The 13,272-nt window shown below is 37.8% G+C and overlaps 3 protein-coding genes across 4 annotated transcripts in view; all 3 read left to right on the top strand.

Annotated features, from left to right (window-relative positions):
* LOC103519037 (ribosome biogenesis regulatory protein homolog) overlaps window positions 1-4,384 on the top strand; it is a 5,544-nt gene extending 1,160 nt beyond the window's left edge. Inside the window, exons 2-5 of one of the 2 annotated variants that reach the window (XM_026830661.1) lie at window positions 2,380-2,470; window positions 2,967-3,216; window positions 3,485-3,724; window positions 4,301-4,384. In XM_026830661.1, coding sequence (XP_026686462.1) covers window positions 2,380-2,470; window positions 2,967-3,216; window positions 3,485-3,724; window positions 4,301-4,384 — 665 coding nt within the window. Of the gene's footprint in view, window positions 1-2,060; window positions 2,471-2,966; window positions 3,217-3,484; window positions 3,725-4,300 lie in introns of those variants that run through there. The other variant, XM_008484116.3, reaches the window with a different exon arrangement.
* A 1,706-nt stretch (window positions 4,385-6,090) lies between these two features.
* On the top strand, window positions 6,091-10,097 carry LOC103519038. The gene is made up of 3 exons (XM_026830662.1): window positions 6,091-6,121; window positions 7,940-8,919; window positions 9,837-10,097. The coding sequence occupies exons 1-2, from the start codon at window positions 6,091-6,093 to the stop codon at window positions 8,842-8,844; spliced, it is 936 nt and encodes a 311-aa protein (XP_026686463.1). The 3' UTR covers window positions 8,845-8,919; window positions 9,837-10,097.
* A 528-nt stretch (window positions 10,098-10,625) lies between these two features.
* LOC113471479 (mucin-5AC-like) lies at window positions 10,626-12,527 on the top strand. The gene is made up of 2 exons (XM_026830663.1): window positions 10,626-11,068; window positions 11,833-12,527. The coding sequence occupies exons 1-2, from the start codon at window positions 10,744-10,746 to the stop codon at window positions 12,525-12,527; spliced, it is 1,020 nt and encodes a 339-aa protein (XP_026686464.1). The 5' UTR covers window positions 10,626-10,743.
* The last annotated feature ends 745 nt before the right edge of the window (window positions 12,528-13,272 follow it).

Consider the following 13,272-nt stretch of genomic DNA (forward strand, 5'->3'; position numbering starts at 1 on the left):
TAGATAGGTATGTTTCACAAATTGTTTCCTGTTCTGATTATCTATTTTATCTCAGAAGAACCAGCAGAGTGTTTGCAGTTGTCGCAGCTCTTGGTCAACTATTTTCCTCCAAATACCTCGAACCTGTTGTCTGATCATTATTTTAGCTTAGAGAGAACCGCAGCCGCCGATGTTGCCGTTGTATCCACAGCATCCATTGGCAAATATCAACCCAGCCTTGCCTTGGGAGAAGAAAGTTCGTCAGAGCAAGAAGAGGAAACTGCCTGGTCAGGAGAAAGAAAAATTGGCACCCCTGTGTCCCCCGTGGAAGTTTTTTTTTTTTTTTTTTTTTTTGCAAAAGAGAAAAAAGGTTGTGGTTATACATGGGGCAAGGATAGATTAAGCTTGAAAAATGGAGAAAAAAAATATATAAAAAATTGTAAAGGTGTAATATCACGTTCTTAATAAATTTAAAAGGTTTGTTAACCTTTGTGCATGATTAAACAACTGTCTCCAAGCATTCTCAGTGGTTAACCAACTCTTTAACAGAAGATTGTAAACCCAGGGGTGAGTCATCTAATATTGATTCAAACTTTTTCAGAAACCGTCTGAAGAAAAGAAGAGAAACCTGGATCTGTATACAGCTGTTGCAAATAAGAAACCTAAAGTGAACATGGAGAAAGTGTACAGTAGATTGGCAACCTTGCAGGCTAGGAGTGAATCTAAAAGGTAAGCAACTCAGTGTTATTAATCTCAATATAGAATCCAGCGTGAAAAATATTTCTAGATTCTAGTAGGTGTAGGTATCAATATAGACATTCTTATATTATTTTAGAACTACTGGTAATAACCTAACATTATAACTAATTTTAAAATCACGTTTAAACTAATGTTATCTACTATGTAGAATTGTAGACATTATCTTGATAGAAATTCTTCAAGATCAGGTGTAAGTAGTACTTTATTTAGACTGCCAGCTTTGAACAAGTTGTCTAATTATGCTAACAGTTTGATAAAGCACCTCATCATATCTACTGGACAGAAGCCAAAGTTTTATTAAATGTTCCCGCATTCTATAGATCCACATTCAGTAGATATACATACCTTTTTAGAATGTGTAGGGAAATGGTAATTTTATGTTGTCGTAGGTACCTACTCTCTTTTCTTTTCTTCAATAATGCAATTATATTTTTTTTTTTAAATACGTATTCCGCAAATGTAATAGAAAGTCGTGTGATGTTCACACCAGATTTTTTTTTTATTGCACATATCACAGTATTTTTATGTCAACTGGGTTGATAAGGCAGTCAACGGCCCGCCTGGTCCTCAGAAGGTCGCGGGTTCGAATCCCACCCAAGGTATCGGATTTTCCACTCATTCATTTGAGAATTAGGCACCGATCCTTTTCAATATTATCTGGCCGAAACTGTTAATTCGACCCAAGTCGTAAAACTGAAATTAACCGTTGTGTTGGCGCTGTACAAGAAAAGCTAAATTAAAATAAATTCATATCACTATCACATCACATCAAAGGTAAAAGTTTATCTTTTATCAGCCAACAGCCAACGAGCCACCTTCAAAGCCAACAGCCGTGAGCCGTGCCAAGGAGCCAACAGCCATACAGTGTTGTGTTGTCAAGTTCCATGCAACGTTATCAAGTCTTTGTCAGAGCATTACCGTATCACACCTGATTCAAAGGTAAATTTACCACTTATCAACTATTGAATTTGAAATTTGAATTTATTTATATGGGGATCATGCATTCCGAATATGCACTGCAGATTATCTCGATATTGGTGATTGGTGTCTCGGATTTTTCGATTAATATCAATAACAAAATAATTTTTCTTGGTAAAGTTAAACCACGTCTCAAATTCATGAAATAGGATCTCGGTATTGGTGTCTCGGATTTTTCGATTAATATCAATAACAAAATAATTTTTCTTGGTAAAGTTAAACCACGTCTCAAATTCATGAAATAGGCCTCTGTTTCATTACCGTACAACGATCATTATTACCGTACATTTTTTTATCGTACGCACAAACGGCAACGCTGCAAAAGCAAAAGGAGCAGAAAAACGACCATGTGGTCCAAAATTTAAAATTTTCTTTTTAAAAGTTTAAAATTAAAACCTTGGAAAAAAGTTGAAAAAGACAAGTTATTGCTTCAAAAGTTGATACCTAAATAAACTTTTATTGTAACTTTCAAAGATAAAAACCCCTCTCCTTTATTAACACCCACTTCTGCACGAGTTTGTTTCACCAGTGGCATAGAGATCACCTACAAGATACCTACTGAGAGCAAACTCCAAAGTGTGACTGTTGCACTTGCAATCATGACAACTGACCTGGTGGATCATGTCTTACAAGAAGTTGCCAGGAGAAATGAACAGTTCAAACCCACAACCGTCAACAAACTGATAGAATTAGAGATAGACCCAGGAACTCTGCTCGCCTTTGATAAGAATGATATCAACTTAGGTGAACTCAGGTAAGTTGTGTAACAAGTAACAAGTAAGTAACAAGATTAATACAAACCTGCCTTTCAATTAAGGCTGGGTGAACCCTTTAAGACACCTGGGGTACCTATTCCATGAAGTCTGGACTTCCCTTTCTGACAAACCATCAGGGTTGTGGGGAATAGCCTGCTGCCTCCAATTTTAGTTCAAATGTACCAATCCTTGATCCTCGTAAATATGTTATTTGATGTGTACTTGACTTTTTGATTCTAATGGTATCTTTGTTTTGGCAAATGTACCAATCCTTGATCCTCGTAAATATGTTATTTGATGTGTACTTGACTTTTTGATTCTAATGGTATCTTTGTTTTGGTTTTCCTGGATACTACAGAATACCCACGAACACTTTTTTTGTGTGTAAAATGCAGATATCTAGCCAAGCAAGCTAACTACTTACAACTAAGTTACATGAAACTGTAGACCCATGCCTAATTATACCTATTGAATTGCAATTTGTTTAATTTTCAGACAAGACAAAGACAAATACTTGAAAGATTTAACACGTGATAATACTCAACTTCTGATCAACAAAATTTGGGAGCTGCCCACTGAAAGAAGAGATGAAGATATTGTTGCCACACTTCCAGATCCTACTTATATCTTACCCCGAGAGAAACCATTACCCAAGATCACTATGACCAAGTGGGAAGAGTTTGCTCTGGAGAAAGGGATCAGGAAGACAAAGAAAGTCAAGAAGAAGTGGGATGATATTCTCAAGGTAATTAAACTTGGTGTTTTGATTATCAAGCAATGAACTGAATATACCCAACCCAAAAGGCAAACTAGTTTTTTCAAGGTTTGACTAGGAAAACTATGACAACAGAGGTCTTATTTTACTGAAATCAAAGAAAGAGTTAGGCAGGATAGAAGAAAGACAGCTGTTCTGAGAGCAAACCTCATGGAGTTTTAATAACAGTATTAGTTTCTTTGTTTCAAAACATAATGCAAACAACTTCCAAGTCTAATAACACTCTTGTTTTCACTAGGAATGGGTGCCAACCTATGGGTTCAAGAGACGCTTGGCTGAGAAAAAACACCAGTGGATGTTACCGGTTCCTGCTAATGCTGATCCAATGGAGGATCAGTTTGCCAAGAAATCTGCTGCTCAGAAGGAACGTGTTGCTAGGAACGAGTATCAAAGACTGAGGAACATTGCAAGGTCAAACAAGACCAAAGTACCCAGTGTTGGAGTAATGCCTCATGAATCAGTGTTGTCCTCAAGACAGGTAAGTTTGAGAGATAGACTGAAACAGACAGTTGAAAGAAGAGGGTGAAGAGAAAACAAATAAAAAAGAAAAGGGGAAAAGAGAGGAGGAAAGACAGAGATTCAGAAGGACAAATAATGAAACAGAGGGAGAGAAGTGAAAGAGAATAAAGGGAAAGAATGGGTAGAGGAAGAGCTAGACTGAAACAGACAGTTGAAAGAAGAGGGTGAAGAGAAAACATATAAAAAAGAAAAGGGGAAAAGAGAGAAGGAAAGACAGAGATTCAGAAGGACAAATAATGAAACAGAGGGAGAGAAGTGAAAGAGAATAAAGGGAAAGAATGGGTAGAGGAAGAGAAAGAAGAAACAGCAAGGAAGTGAGGGTATGAGAAAGAAAGGAACAAAAGTTTTCATTGGTCTGTTTCACAAAGAACTCATGAACTATAACTTCTGGGTTATGGGTAGATAGGTATGTTTCACAAATATGTTCCTGTTCTGATTATTATTTTATCTCAGAGAACCAGCAGAGGTGTTGCAGTTGTGTAGATATGGGTCAATATGTTTCTCAAATATGAACCTGTTCTGATCATTATTTTAGCTTAGAGAAGCAGCCGATGTTGCCGTTGTATCCACAGCATCCATTGGCAAATATCAACCCAGCCTTCCCTTGGAGAAGTCATAAAATATTTTAATATTCAATAGAATTTGATTAAATTTGTAATAGTAGTGAAAGTCTTAATCGAAACAGCTGCACAGAGCTAAAATCATCATTGTACTGGAAGACTAGACCTGCAGCAACTCACTGTGAGAAGGGTTAAGGTAATCAATCAATCAGTCTGTCTACTTTACATATTCACCTAGGTACTTTGATTGAATTCATGGATACTGTTTGACCTGATGCCCAAGTGATATGTTCACAACATCATGGGAGGACAAGTTCAGAGTAAATTCCAAACATTTCCTCATACTTGTGTGGAATATGTACACCCCTACAGTCAATCGTGTAGTGCGGCTTCAGCAGGACTCTTCATATCCTCTATCCAGCAATCTTTCCGGATCTATGTCACAGCTTACCTGGTGAGTAAAAAAGTTTTCTGGTATTCTATAGTCAACAGGAAGTACCTGCCCATTGGAATATTTGCCTTTTTACTTTCCTTATCCTATAGGAAGGAAAGTAATGTAATCGGGTCAAAATTTCGATGGTCAGTTTTTAGTGCCAAAACACATGCCCGAGTGATATGTTCACAACATCATGGGAGGACAAGTTCAGAGTAAATTCCAAACATTTCCTCACACTTGTGTGGAATATGTACACCCCTACAGTCAATCATGTAGTGCGGCTTCAGCAGGACTCTTCATATCCTCTATCCAGCAATCTTTCCGGATCTATGTCACAGCTTATCTGGTGAGTAAAAAAGTTTTCTGGTATTCTATAGTCAACAGGAAGTACCTGCCCATTGGAATAGGTACCTATTTGCCTTTTTATTGAAATTGTTCCATTATTTCATTTGAGAAAAGTTAGGAATGATAAATCTGGATTAGGAATGATAAATCCATGACCATGGATTTTTTAAAAGAGGTTTGACAGAGGGACCTTTAACTGCTAAGGTCTTATTGTCCTATAATTGAGAAGAGAGAAAAAAGACAGTATAGGAGAAGACCAGCTGTTCCAAGAACTAACTTTATTTGTTTAAGATAAAATCCACCTGGGTGGGAATCAAACCCATGGCCTAGCACTTACTAGGCAGACATGCCACCTACTGAGCTAACTAGGCTGGCAATCCATGGAATGGGCCCACTTAAATCAACCTACCAAGGTGCAGTAATTGAATTTTCTACTCACTTTCAGCTAGCACTATTAATGAAAGGAAGAGTCCCTTCCAAACAAGATCTTCAGAGAACAATTCAAGGCATTATTCAATCCACATTCTTCCTGACATGTCATGCATTTGGGTACTCGGTGACAATATGCACAATCAGGTATACCTCTCAAGTTGGGTATTATCTAATGTGTAATTAATTTTTAAAATGTGTTACTTAGATTCCTTTATAAAATGGCTCTTGATATTTTGGGCTTGCTGCTTTGGATTTGCCATAATATGTGAATAAGTTTATAAATGTGAAAACTAGGTAAGTAGATCTACGTCCAAGGAGTGAAACGATTACTTTCTCATGTGATAAGTTGATAAGGTAAGAGAGATGATTTTGAGTTCAATTTATTTCAATTTTGTAAAATAATACCTACCTTGGCACTTACTCTTACCTAGTTCTACTTTCTCCCCTAGCTTTTGATTTCTAGCACGTATAACAAAGCGGCGTCTACACTATTTTCGATCGACATCGACTGAAACAATTCCTTTGATATAGCCTACTTAATATGAGTTCGCGATGTCACTCGACATCGATGGACGTTGCGTCGGTCGATTCTAGTGTGGACGTGCCTTGACCTGGGTGTTGTTTTCCGCTTCTTGCACCTAAATTAGAACAAACTAAGTTTTTAAATGGTATACCTACTTAGTACTTAGCTATTTGAAAGGGATTTCCCTTCACAGGGACTCCGTTGGGAAAGTGTTACAAGATACAATGCATGTCATGACCGAAATTTGTGCTACTTCTAGATGTGATGGTATCTAAATTAGTTGACGGTGTGCAGAAATTAGTAAGGTAAGAGAGATATTTGCATATCAATATTTGAGAGAAAGACCTACTAATCCAAATTAATGACGTTACACCTATCAGTAATTTACACTTTATGCTGGTACTTGTCAGTGACGTGGGTCGTTTGTTTTGAGGTGTATTTCTACATAAAACTCTAAAACTAGGGGGAAATCCCGTCAATCACCGGGGCTACATTCAGAGATAATTGATGGTCAACCAGTTTATCAACCAATCAGAATGCACCATTTTTGACCAAAGTTTAAAATGTCGCCTCTTATTGGTTGATTAACTTTCATAATTGGTTATCTCAAAGTTCAAAGTGTGTTCCTGGGCCTACTTAGTTTTCTGCATTTAGCGTGAATAAAACGTTTTGTCTACGGCACTAGCCGCTTGTACATCTCTGGGCTACCCTCATCTTCTTGTACATAACTTTCACTTGTTTAGAAACTTCTCTGAATCTTCCTAACCTGGGCACTACTGGTTTTACTTATTTGCTTCTTGAATTTTGACTAGAAAGCACTGTGCTCATGCTACTTGCTTGCCAATTGCTTTTTATAATTTAAAAATTAAGTTTTTAGTTTTTTAACAAATCGGTGGTAGATTGCTTACTTTGAAGTTTCTATTAAATAGTTAGTTAATCAGTCCTATAAGTATCCATCTTTTTTTTTCTATTTAATAATTTTTGGTGTGTGATTTTTGTCCTTCCTTTTCTTTTTCGGCTGAAAATGTTTTTCTGTAACCTCTTGCTAATTTTACTCATAACAACGTGGGCTTTACTTGGTTCTGGAAATTAAGTTTTTAGTTTTTTAACAAAATCGGTGGTAGATTGCTTACTTTGAAGTTTCTATTAAATAGTTAGTTAATCAGTCCTATACGTATCCCTCTTTTTTTTCTATTTAATAATTTTTGGTGTGTGATTTTCGTCCTTCCTTTTCTTTTTCGGCTGAAAATGTTTTTCTGTAACCTCTTGCTAATTTTACTCATAACAACGTGGGCTTTACTTGGTTCTGAAATAGTTAGTTAATCAGTCCTATAGGTATCCATCTTTTTTTTCTATTTAATAATTTTTGGTGTGTGATTTTCGTCCTTCCTTTTCTTTTTCGCCTGAAAATGTTTTTCTGTAACCTCTTGCTAATTTTACTCATAACAACGTGGGCTTTACTTGGTTCTGCCAGCGCTCTACTACAACAACAGCATGGTAAGATTTGCTTGCTTTATTTTGTCCTTTTTGACCTATGTATTCTGTTCAAAACCTTGATCTTATTTTTTATTTTGTGTAGATTTTAAAAAGTAATGAAGTGTTTATGTTTGAAACACTTGTTGAATATGATACAGCATCCAAAACAGTTTTTTTGTTGAGGAAGGAGTCTTTTCTTACATCTGTCTTTTCTCTTTAGGTCCTTATTTTAATAGGCACAGTATATTGGTGGAAAATATTTTTTGTTGAGGAAGGAGTCTTTTCTTACATCTGTCTTTTCTCTTTAGGTCCTTATTTTAATAGGCACAGTATATTGGTGGAAAATATTTGAAAACCCCCGATTCTTACCCACACCTATGTTTCCCATTTGTATTGTTTCAGACACAGATAGCAACAACACGAATGCCATCAACAATAATGACAAGACCAACAGTTCAGCCACAGGGGAGAGGACAGGCCGGGGTCTTCTAGCCAAACATTTCCCAGGATTATTCCAAGCTTCTGGTTCCCTCGCTGCCTCCAATAGTGTCAGCCTCTTTGGCAAATACCTCAGTTCTGCCTTTGCTCTCAGTTATGGTACCCGAGGCGCTAAAGATAAAGTAGATGCCCTCACCCATGATCATGTGGATGAAGATAAAGGCACGCACGTGACCTTTGTTAAAGCTGTCACCCAAAGTAAACACCCTGTGGAGGTGCTTCTCATTAGTAACCATGGAAATGGAGATAACACGGATATCAGCGATGAAGACAATAGCCTGTCGAGTTATTTAGACGATAAAGCTCATGTGGACAAGGAGAAACGTCCTCAGAAACTAGACAACAAAGATGAACCTACAGGCAAGAATATCATCACGCTTAAAGAGAAGAACGCAAACTTGATCAAACTAATAGCGAACCTCAAACAGGACTATGCCTTGCAAGTCAAACAGATTGTTCCCTTTGATGACATACCATCCGAACTGAAGACAAGTGTGATCAAAGATTTGATCAAAGTGAACGAAATGAATGGGCAGTTCTGCTATGTGATAGTAGTGAATGGAGATGAGGCTGTTATATCACAAGTATTGGCTCTCCGGGGTGTTAGTGTGACCAGAGTGGGAAGGGATATGTCCAAGAGTTTGGATCTAGATCAATACCTCCCCAGAGATGTGGCGAAAGCGTTGAGCATCTATGAGAAGCAACAGATAGAAGAGTTGAGGAAGAAACTGAACAAAACGGAGACGCCTAGTGAAGACAAGTTTGACAAGAATCGAGAGTGCTCGAGTTTCACTCTGTATGTGTTTTGAGCACTTTAGAACTTTGACCATTTTCTAGCGCAATTTTTGAACTTGTTTTTCTTTTAGTTGAATTTTATTTTGGAGGTTTATGAGCCTGATAGACAAGCTCTGCAAAGGGGGAAAACATCATCTATTCTCTGTGAAAGTAGAAGTCTGTGTCTGTCATAAATACTTCTTTATTTAAAGAAAGGGTGCAAAGGTCATTGATGACTGGTATTTTTATTCCATTCCCCCCATGTGGGGAATCCATATAGGTATTACGAAAGATACCTAATTTAATACATAGTCGCGACGACGCTGTAACATTGTTATTAATAAATACCCACTGTTGTGTAATGAGGAGACATTATTGTAGCCTTTTCTTACTTTTTTCCTTGTCTGGACCTTTTGTTTTAGGTATTCTTTGTGAATAGAGTTTAAACGGGGTGATTCAATTCCCGAGGCAATCCGTTAGTCAATTAGGGTGGGACCATGGTCAAATTTTACTCTCAAAATCTCGTAGAGGAAGAGTCTGGTTCGATTCCCATAGCTTATAAATGAATTTCAATCTTGGAGTGCGAAATCTTCAGTGCCATCTACTTTGTGGTCCACCAAAGCCGTTTCGTTTTAATCAGTTCTTGTTTTGTGGGTATTGATTATTAACCGGTTCAAAACCTACTGAAAGCGTCACAGTTGAGAAACGTATAGTCGCGCGACTTTCAGTTGTGTGAAGTCGCCTGAAAAATTAAACCTATGAAAATGTTTGAGACTATCATTTCTATACACTTCCAAAGTGCAGCGGGCCTAACACTCGAGTCCGTTCGAGTATCCAAACAGGTGGAATAGTAGACATAGTTCTGCCCAGGTCCCTGCCACCAAGCAGCAGATAGACCTCGCTCCCAATTCAATCATCCGTTACACTCCGGTCTATGAGAAACAACTAGTACCGACAGCTTCGCATCAACATTTTGAGAGGATCCTCAACAAGATCAAAAGTTTTAAGCGAAAACTCAGTTTTGGAGGTTTATGAGCCTGATAGACAAGCTCTGCAAAGGGAGAAAACATCATCTATTCTCTGTGAAAGTAGAAGTCTGTGTCTGTCAGAAATAATTTTCTTTTTAAAGAAAGGTGCAAAGGTCATTATGACTGGTATTTTTATTCCATTCCCCCCATGTGGGGAATCCATATAGGTATAATGAAAGATACCTAATTTAATACATAGTCGCGACGACGCTGTAACATTGTTATTAATAAATACCCACTGTTGTGTAATGAGGAGACATTATTGTAGCCTTTTCTTACTTTTTTCCTTGTCTGAACCTTTTGTTTTAGGTATTCTTTGTGACTAGAGTTTAAACGGGGTGATTCAATTCCCGAGGCAATCCGTTAGTCAATTAGGGTGGGACCATGGTCAAATTTTACTCCTAAAATCTCGTAGAGGAAGAGTCTGGTTCGATTCCCATAGCTTATAAATGAATTTCAATCTTGGAGTGCGAAATGTTCAGTGCCATATACTTCGTGGTCCACCAAAGACGTTTCATTTTAATCAGTTCTTGTTTGTGGGTATTGATTATTAACCGGTTCAAAACCTACTGAAAGCTAAGCTAAGCTACTGAAAGCGTCGCAGTTGAGAAACGTAGTCGCGCGACTTTCAGTTGTGTGTAGTCGCCTGAAAAATTAAACCTATGAAAATGTTTGAGACTCATTTCTATACACTTCCAAAGTGCAGCGGGCCTAACACTCGAGTCCGTTCGAGTATCCAAACAGGTGGAATAGTAGACATAGTTCTGGTCACATAGTTTCTTACCAATTTATACGTCTGAACTTAACTATTTCCCAACTGTTGGTTTTACCAATATTTACGATCGGACTGAAATCCCACAAATACCTACCTATCCTGAAGGAGAAAATACAATTTCAACTGCAAGTATGATTGAAAATTCCTCAGAGTATGACAAAAGTGTGTTCGAAACAACTGTGGCAGTAAGCGGAACTACTTCAGGTATTACTCCTTTTGATCCAACCGAACGAACTGAACAGCCGGTGGAAACTACTAGCATTACTGATGGAACTTCACATTCTGAAGATAGAATTTTCGACCCGGCAGAGAAAAGTGGATTCACTCATAAAAATCAAGAAGGAACAAGTGCATCAACTTTTGTTACGAGTGATATAAAAGAACTTCCTACTTCAACTAGTGAAACCATATCAGGACATCTTGAAACTACAATTGAAACCGAAGAGAAGCAACTATTTACTGCTGCAACAGCCGGTGGAAACTACTAGCATTACTGATGGAACTTCAGATTCTGAAGATAGAATTTTTGACCCTGCAGAGAAAAGTGGATTCACTCATAAAAATCACGAAGGAACAAGTGCATCAACTTTTGTTACGAGTGATATGAAAGAACTTCGAACAGCCGGTGGAAACTACTAGCATTACTGATGGAACTTCACATTCTGAAGATAGAATTTTCGACCCTGCAGAGAAAAGTGGATTCACTCATAAAAATCACGAAGGAACAAGTGCATCAACTTTTGTTACGAGTGATATGAAAGAACTTCCAGGTAGTTACTCATTTTGATCTTGTCACCAATGTGTTGGTATTCTAGTCATTTGTTTACGGGGTGGTATCACTTTCAAGTTGATAAATTTATCTACTTGAAAATTTTTTTTGCACATATTACAGTATTTTTGTCAACTGGGTTGATAGGGCAGTCAACGGCCCGCCTGGTCCTCAGAAGGTCGCGGGTTCGAATCCCACCCAAGGTATCGGATTTTACACTCATTCATTTGAGAATCGAAGAGAAGCAACTATTTACTGCTGTTACAACTACATTAGAATATCCTGATGTGAATACGGACTTGAAACAAGTACCTGATAGTACCACCACATACACCATCATATCTGACAATAATGTAATCACAACAGAGGAAAATGAGATGAAGAAGTTAATGACTACGATGGTAACATCAAATAATAATTTCGACTCCACAACTCATTTCGAAGTGTTGATTTACTGCTGTTACAACTACATTAGAATATCCTGATGTGAATACGGACTTGAAGCAAGTACCTGATAGTACCACCACATACACCATCATATCTGACAATAATGTAATCACAACAGAGGAAAATGAGATGAGAAAGTTAATGACTACGATGGTAACATCAAATAATAATTTCGACTCTACAACTCATTTCGAAGTGTTGACGTCAGTAGTACCCACCGCTAATGTGTCTCCAACTTCTGAACCTGAGTCTGATTTAAGGAATTTGATCTCTACAACTTCAGGAACCTTAGATAAAGATGGTTTTACAACTGTAACGGACGCAAGATATTTGGATACCACAACATTTAGAAACAATATTGCTTCTACGAATGACGGCTCCCCAGATGATTTGAGGCAAATACCAACTTCTACTACTGACAACTATGTATTCAGTACAACTAAAAGTTTACCAGATACTACAACTGAAGCCCCAGAAACTACAACTGAAGCTCTTAATATTGAAAATTCATCGGATGATCTGAGACGAATATTACCAACTACAACTGAAGATACAGTTTCCACTACTCAAAATTCCCTCGAACATGACCTTCGAAAAATAGCAACCACCACAACTGAGACATATGATGCTACTCCTCCATCCACAACTGACAGTTTAACAATATTGCTTCTACGAATGACGGCTCTCCAGACGATTTGAGGCAAATACCAACTTCTACTACTGACAACTATGTATTCAGTACAACTAAAAGTTTACCAGATACTACAACTGAAGCCCCAGAAACTACAACTGAAGCTCGTAATATTGAAAATTCATCGGATGATCTGAGACGAATATTACCAACTACAACTGAAGATACAGTTTCCACTACCCAAAATTCCCTCGAACATGACCTTCGAAAAATAGCAACCACCACAACTGAGACATATGATGCTACTCCTCCATCCACAACTGACAGTTCTCCTGATGACTTAAGACAGTTGCCTACTACAACTGAAGGTCCTGTCTATAGCACTATCAATGAAAATATACATGAACATGACCTAAGAGGACTTGAACATGACCTTCGAAAAATAGCAACCACCACAACTGAGACATATGATGCTACTCCTCCATCCACAACTGACAGTTCTCCTGATGACTTAAAACAGTTGCCTACTACAACTGAAGGTCCTGTCTATAGCACTATCAATGAAAATATACATGAACATGACCTAAGAGGACTTCCAACCACAACTGAATCTTTTGAAAATAATTTACCATCTAGAACTGAGAATACTGAAAACGATCTGACAAATTTACCAACTACGACAGTGATTAGTACAACAGAAAGTTCACCTGATGACCTGAGGCAGTTACCAACCACTACCACAGAGAACCCTGACCCTACTACTACCGAGGACTCTTCTGAAAATGACCTGAGGCAGCTACCAGCCACCGAAAT

Source organism: Diaphorina citri, unplaced genomic scaffold (genome assembly GCF_000475195.1).
Source record: "Diaphorina citri unplaced genomic scaffold, Diaci psyllid genome assembly version 1.1 scaffold2496, whole genome shotgun sequence".
Lineage (NCBI taxonomy): Eukaryota > Metazoa > Arthropoda > Insecta > Hemiptera > Psyllidae > Diaphorina > Diaphorina citri.

What these genes read in the sequence shown, in the direction of transcription:
- LOC103519038 (XM_026830662.1), top strand. Translation starts at nt 6,091, where the DNA reads ATGTCACTCGACATCGATGGACGTTGCGTCG. An exon ending in CATCGATGGACGTTGCGTCG is followed by an intron (nt 6,122 to 7,939) that starts GTCGATTCTAGT and finishes GTATTGTTTCAG; the next exon opens with ACACAGATAGCAACAACACG.
- LOC113471479 (XM_026830663.1), top strand. Translation starts at nt 10,744, where the DNA reads ATGATTGAAAATTCCTCAGAGTATGACAAAAGTGTGTTCGAAACAACT. An exon ending in AACCGAAGAGAAGCAACTAT is followed by an intron (nt 11,069 to 11,832) that starts TTACTGCTGCAA and finishes CGAAGTGTTGAT; the next exon opens with TTACTGCTGTTACAACTACA.